General features: G+C 40.1%; 1 protein-coding gene across 1 annotated transcript in view; it reads left to right on the top strand.

Moving 5' to 3' along the window:
• Positions 1-639: 639 nt before the first annotated feature.
• Positions 640-7,221, top strand: part of MAEL (maelstrom spermatogenic transposon silencer) — a gene marked incomplete at its 5' end in the record, with an annotated part of 11,246 nt that continues 4,664 nt past the window's right edge. The window contains 5 exons of the mRNA XM_009579540.1: positions 640-726; positions 2,855-2,957; positions 4,937-5,092; positions 5,615-5,656; positions 6,533-6,660. Of these exons, the coding sequence (XP_009577835.1) occupies positions 640-726; positions 2,855-2,957; positions 4,937-5,092; positions 5,615-5,656; positions 6,533-6,660 (516 nt within the window). The remainder of the gene's footprint in view (positions 727-2,854; positions 2,958-4,936; positions 5,093-5,614; positions 5,657-6,532; positions 6,661-7,221) is intronic.

Genomic DNA, 7,221 nt, shown 5'->3' with positions numbered 1-7,221 from the left:
GGGCAGGGAGGAGGCTGGCGGCGCGGTCCTGCTCCAGCCGCAGTGTGCCGGGGCTGTGAGTTTCGTAGCAGCTCACCTGCCTCTTGCTGGTGGGGAACCAGCACCCATCGGGTGGATCTGTGTGGTGCCCCTATGCAGGTTGCCTGAGAGACAAAATGTCAGCGTGGCCTTTCTTGGAGGGTAAACTAGCTAGCGGCTCAGCTGCCGTATGTTTAGCAGCTCAAATGGGCATCTTGAGTGACCTCAGCTGGCTCTAGCTTAAGTACAAGCTAGGCCATCCTCCCCTCAGCTGCGGAGGGGTAACTCTGGCTTGTGTGCGATGGGTAGTGGCATCCCTGGCTGGCAAGAGTAGTTTCAGAAGACCTCTTCTTTGTGGTGGGGCAGTGCTAGTTTGCCCTTGTCTGAAGATGCTTCAAAAGCGTGTGCTCAATACGTGTTTTGAATCAAAGCTCATGGCTTTGTTAGGGAGAAAGCTACTGGAAATCTTTGAGTTGGCAGTAGCAGCTGGCAGTTCTTGCCAAGCATTGATAATGTCCTTTGGAAATGCACAATTAATTTCTTACACGGAGTTCGTTGGTTTGTGGGACTACTAGAAGGAAGCAGTAAAAACCTTTTTTTAACAGTTTGCTTTCCTTCAAGTTGCTGACTAAGGAAGAAAAGATGGCATACGCAGAGAGGGCTCGTAAGTGGAATGAAAAGAAACGCTCTCAGAAGACAGTGAAAGAGGTAAATGCTGAGAAAGGAACACCCTTCAATGTAGAGGTGTTCAAAATAAGAGGTGGAGTGAGTGGTGTTGAGGTTTGGTCAGCTGTGACGCTATGGAAGATCACCTGCTCTCCATAGCCTCCAACCTCTGGAGGTTATGACTGCTGTAGTAGTCCATACTGTTATGAAGGTTATGCAGAAAATTGTTCTGGTTTGAATTGAAGGTGAGAATACTCTATACCATTTTAAACCGGCACAGCTTGTTCCTTTGGGCTCTTTCACCAAGTAAAATGTAGTTCTCTAACAACTTAGTTTTATGTTTAACAATATTTTGCAGTGACTGACTCACAATGTTTTTTTTTATTTATAATACTGTAAATTGGTATGACTTCTGGTCATAGGTTCACGTTGCTTTTGCTTTGTGGATGTCCTTAATTTAGGTGCTTCTTGTCTGATGGCCTGAAACCACATCTTATAAGGAGCTGATTTGGCATTCTCAAGTGGCTATGTGGTGGACCAGGTCAATGAAATGTTGCAACCTACACACCAAAAGAATAATTATACCTTGCCATTATTTTTAGATTGGTTTGATTATGGAGAGAATAGTAATGCTATGGTGGAGGATCCCACAATGTAGAAGTAAGCAGTTACATTAAGCTGAAAGTGGTTGTGGTCAGAAATAGTGCTAACAGATCCCTTCTACTATTTGCTGTCTTCAAATCGGGGGGGTGGGTGTCTTCCCCCTCCCTCCTTTCTGTCTGTCTCTCTCCTTCTTTCAGCAGTTCCCTGAAGCATAGGTTGCTTCAGAGTTTGAATTATATGAGGTGTCAGAAAGCTTATTTTATTCCAGTCTTGGTTGGCAATGTAAAAACTCGTGTCAAAGCAAAGAGCCTGATTGAGTAAATGGATAATACTGCATTTACTTCTTCATCCCATGTTACTAGATACTGACTATGAACTACAAATTACCGGTGAGGGTAAATTTTAGGATGTTAAAACACGTACATGATGCTAGAGAGAATGGCAGGATGATCGTAGTTTGGAGTAACTAGTAAATCTGGATTAGTTAATTTAGTCAATCTAGACTAGCAGGGAGATTTTAGGCAATGTTTTCTGATTTTGGGGGCCTACCTGTATGGGAAAGAGCTGTTTAAAATGTGATCATCATTTGTTATTTAGCAGGCTAGGGGTATGTAATTAATGAAGCTCCATTTTCATATGTAATGGAGAGCTACATGAAATGACAACTAAGTCATAAATGGAGGCTTCTGTATTTCCTTCCACAAGCGGTAGCATTTTAGAAAGCTGTAATCAGGGAAAGGAATAATTGCTTTACCAAAATAAAGAACATCATCTTTATTGTCTGGGAGTGGAAATAGGGAAGTGTGTATGTATGAGATTATATGTGATTTCAATGTATTAATCACACCCCTGTACACAGACAACCACAGTTATTTTGTGTAGCAAAAGATCTTTGTCATCTTTTGGAGATGACCTGAGCTTACTTGGATGGGACTAATTCCTCATTTTATTTTAAATAGTTCAAACTGATAATCAATAACCTTTGGCTAAGATGGTCATCTGAAATTAGTGTACCTGGATGTGGATGTTATTCCCAATTTGGGTCTTGAATGATTGAATTCTGTAAGCCTGCCAGGTTTCTCTTCCTGTCCTCTTAAAAGCTTATTGTTCGTGCTTGGATTTGCAGTGCTTAATGGGCATAGGCGCCCCTCTTACTTGCTCTGTGCCAGAGCAATCTGATGACTTCCTTGAGGCTTTATCAGCTTTTCATGAATTCCACTCCTAGCCAAAGGCAACTAACGCATGTGCAAAACTTTTTCATAAAGTTTGTGGAAAAAGTTTTGAAATTCCAATTTGAAAAGTTCCTCGCCTGTGAGAAGTGGTTGAACCTAATAATTTTTTCTTTAAATTACATTTTGTAAATTTAGCTGTAGTTCTATCTCTCCTTTTGCTAGAAGAGAAATCTTGCCTTCCCGGTCTGCAAGTACACAGGCACTTGTACTGCAGACTTGTTCCACCTAACCTTAACTGTTAGTGGGTGTTGTATGTTCCTCTAATAGAAGGAGGTGAACGACTTTATTGGGGGTTAGTAGACTTTTGATGGTTTTAACTTTCTCATCTTTTTCAGACGTGTAATCTCGCTTGTCCGGTTCCTGCTTGTCTGACCACAAAGATGCCCCGTGTTACTTCTCTTCCAGATGCCTCTGCTATATCTTGGAAGAACGATCAGGGTATAGTAATCTTAAAGCTGTTGATCCTGATAGATAAAAGCTTGTCCTTTGTAGATATTCTCAATGGTACCTATACAAAGGCTGTCTACATTTTGCTAATAGCCATCTGTGTCAACTGGTTCTTTGTTTTAAACTCATGGTCTATTGTTGTAAAAAGGTCTTTTGTAGTATAGAGGGAAGTCAGTGCAAACGTCCCCTGTCCCCCCCACAATAATTCTAAATAATTCTATCCTCTGTTTTTTAGCTTTACAATTCTCCTTACAAGTATATCAAGGTTTTTAAGAAAAAGGTAATTCTTCAACTCCTACGCTTATGATTTACAAGGCCTAATCCAAGTTCAGCATAAAAGAAAACTTGTACCAATTTTGAAGGGTGAAGAGTTGTTAGATAACAAAGTTCAAAATTTGTATGGTAGAGGTGTTAAATAAAACAATGGCCTGGCCTCTTTGGGAGAATAAAAGAGGGGATATGTACTTTGTCAGTGCTTTTATAACATCCTGGCTTTCTTCCTTACTGAAAGAAATCTTGAAAACGAAACCTTTCTTATCTGTACCCCCTCTTCAAATGGATGTTTTGATTAGAACTGAGTAATGAACACATCTGTAATCTTTTCCCCATGAATATTACATTATTCTGAAAAATGATAAATGGTAGTGCTTACAACATAAGTCAAGCAGCCAGTTAATATAAGCTGTATCAGCTGTGTGGTTAAGTTTCAGCTCAAGCCTTTTACCTGACAAGTCTCTTGAACTATTTCCGTGTTGTCGTGCTTATGGAGGGACAGGAAAGAGTAGCTCAGTAAAAAGTGTAATACCTGTTAGCGTCCTCCCTGCCAGAGGTCATGCTCCCCTGTCATTGTGATGCAAATTTGATCAGGTTGATCATGGTGGCTTGAGCTGACACAATTGATCTTTAAACTGAATGAGAGGGATAATGATAAGGGATAACTGAGATGCATTTTATGATGCTGCTCCTTAATATTTCTCAGTAAAAGTCCTGTATGGTCCCCGTAGCTATATCCATTTTTTCATAAGGAAAGCAGTTCAAACTCAGGTAGGAGAATATCTTTCCTATGACCCTGCAGCTTGTAGAGTTCAAGACCCATGTAAGAGAGCACCAGCATTCACGCTTAGGACAACTGGTGTTAAATGCCATAAAGTCTGGCATAGAGCATCATTTCTGTGTAAAAACAGTTTACATCTCTATTACTTAGTAGAACAAGTAGGATTTTTTGATGAGGGACAGAACTTAAGGGTAAGGATTAAATAGCCACCTTAACCTTCAGTGAGAACGTTATGTGACATTCATGAAGAGAAGGATTAAGGTGTATTGTGAAATATTTTTCATAGTTGGATACTTTTTAAATTAGTAAACGATAAATTTATTTCTTTAACATTTGCCTTGGGTATTCTTGCCGCCTTCTCTGGGAGCTTATTTAGTGGAGGAGAAGCAATCCTTTTAATTAGCAGACTTTTCATCTCCTCTTACCCCAGAAGATTATTACCAGCTCATTTAACTTCTGTAAGTTAGTGAATTAAGCTTGTGAGGTTGCTTTGCAGTTACTGATTTTTTTTCTAATCTTATTTTCCTAAAGGGTGAAGAGGCCTATCGTAAAAGGAATAGTAGTTCCTGTTGGTTTCCAGGCCTCTTAACATTCTTGTGGGTTTGGAGTTTGATTTTTTTTTTTTTTTAAAATTGCTTTTATCTTGGTTTTTTTTTTTTTGCCCTGATCTCTACACACAGTAATATCTATGGAAGGTGTACCAGGAGTACCAATATGCCTGACTCTTGCTTAAATATTAGTTACCTTGTCATCTCAGATACAGAGAAAGATCCGGTATGTTTTACTTGGTCATTACCCTACTTTACTCACTCATATGATAAAGTGCACCAAAGCTTTCACTGGATGAGGTGAGGACAGGATGACTTGCTGTAACCTCTGGTGGCTCTTCTGAAATTGTTGTGGTTTTTTTTTCCAGCTGTGGCTGCAGACATCTTCTACTTCCTGAACATTTACAGCCATGGCAAGCTGCCATCCCACTGTGAACAGCGCTTCCTTCCTTGCGAGATTGGGTGTGTCAAGTATTCCCTACAGGATGGCATAATGGCTGATTTCCATCACTTCATAGATCCAGGTGAGTTCCAAGGAAGGGTGACAAGAAGTAGTTCATCTTGCTTTGGGGTGAGAGGGAGGCTTTCTAGTGTCACTTACTGCTGTCCAGATTAGATTTCTGGTAGTAAGACAGGTTTATTTCTTTCACTATAAGTGGTTGGACTTCTTAAAATATCGGAGCAGTGCTGATTGTTTCTGAACAGATGGACTTAAGCGTCAGAACTGCAGGAAGCTTCAAAAAGGGTAGAATAAATCCAGGAGGACCTTCAGATGTTTGTGCTTTATATTTCATTCCAATTAATGTTTGACTTGATTGGACCTAAACACACACACTATACAATATACTTTGTATTTTTAAAATGCATATGACTGAAAATAACTTTTTCAAAAGTAGTTGTGGCACTTGTACAAGGCCACAGGGGAAGATGAAGCTGTTCCTTTCTGTACATGAAACTGTGGTGTATAGTTGAGAGTTAAGGATCTGTCGTTGTGGATGTTGGATGCTGACTGTTCTTTTTCTCCTGTCTCCCCTGCTCTTCTGCAGAAGTACCACCACGTGGTTTTCGGTACCACTGCCAGGCTGCTAGTGAGTATCAATGGAGAACAAGAATGGTATGCAAAGGTGTACAGTTTTACACTCAGCTTATCTGATCTGTATCCAAATGTTTTGTAAGTCTACAGTTTCTCCTTCTGGGAACTTGTCAAGTTTCAACGAGAAAGGAGTGACAGAGCAGCTTGTTGCAGTCACCTTTTATGTTTCTTGTACCCACAAATGGCAGAGCACTTCACCCAAAATGGTTTTGTCAATGGCGAGTTATTTGTATTCTGTCTTCTATTTTAATTCAATAATAACTGCAGTATGTTCTTCTTAAATGGGACAACTTTGTATGGCTTTAAATGCATTCAAGCCCATCTGAGCAGAGTGTCCTTCCCTTGATAGTCCTTGTGTATATCTTCAGCATGAAGTGCTGATTCATAATAGGGTAACTCGAAGATACTAGTCTGTATTTAAAAGTTGTGTTTTGCAGCTTTAAATATATCAACAAAATTAAAGTATTTATACCATTGTGGTGTCTGGCTTGGCCTGCCTTGTTTCCCTTGTGACTCTTTAGTAGTGTTTATAGATTCCTGTTTGTTTCTATTAGGATACTTCCTCCCCTTGTGTACAGAGGGAACAAACTTGGCCCATGTTTTCCTATGTCAAATACTTAGATAATGGCCTTTTGAAATGGGTAAGTGTGTGTGTATTTGCTCACAGCCCAGACCCACTAGTCTTCTGCTGACGGAAGCAAGGTTTTTGATAGTTAAATCACAGGCACTTCCTGTAGAGGAGATGTGTGTGTTCGTGTGTATACATGTATGTATATAAAAAGATACAAAGGAGGGGGGAACTGTATCATTTAAGGAAACAGGACTTCTCATAACTTGGGGGTTTTTTTTCTGTCGCCCCCCTCTTCCTTAGGTGATGCCACTCATAAGATCCCTATATCTGGATTTCAGCTTTCACGTACTTGTTACGCGGTTGTCTTACGGGAACTTCTTGAGTTTGTCCAGCCAGTCAGCAGTGTTCGGCCTCACTATTACTGCAGGGTATGGTCAAGATCAAAGTAAGATGCTCTAAATCAAAACCTCTAATTTCACTGCTGTTGGATGACTAAGGAGATACTTCACTCTAAAACCTAATCAGTGTGCAAATGAGTGGGGAAAAGACACTCTTTTCCAAAGTTTTCCAGTTTCATGCAGGAAGAAATGGCCCCTAGAAGCTAATGTTTCTATAAAGCAGAGACCTAATTTTCTGCCTTCTTATTTTCAGCCTGCATTTCTGGCTCTAGTCTCCTGATGAACATTTCACTTAGTCTCTGACATTGTTTTGACTCAGCTTAAGGGCTTTTAAGACTGACTTAAATTGATTATGCTGGATAATAGTCACACCATCCTGCTTTTTTGAAATGGCCCCTAGAAGCTAATGTTTCTATAAAGCAGAGACCTAATTTTCTGCCTTCTTATTTTCAGCCTGCATTTCTGGCTCTAGTCTCCTGATGAACATTTCACTTAGTCTCTGACATTGTTTTGACTCAGCTTAAGGGCTTTTAAGACTGACTTAAATTGATTATGCTGGATAATAGTCACACCATCCTGCTTTTTTAAGGG

This window comes from Fulmarus glacialis, unplaced genomic scaffold (genome assembly GCF_000690835.1).
Source record: "Fulmarus glacialis isolate BGI_N327 unplaced genomic scaffold, ASM69083v1 scaffold48106, whole genome shotgun sequence".
In the NCBI taxonomy this organism is placed as follows: Eukaryota; Metazoa; Chordata; class Aves; order Procellariiformes; family Procellariidae; genus Fulmarus; species Fulmarus glacialis.
Note: the sequence above shows the minus strand (reverse complement) of the source record. Positions and strands in the feature narration are given on the sequence as shown.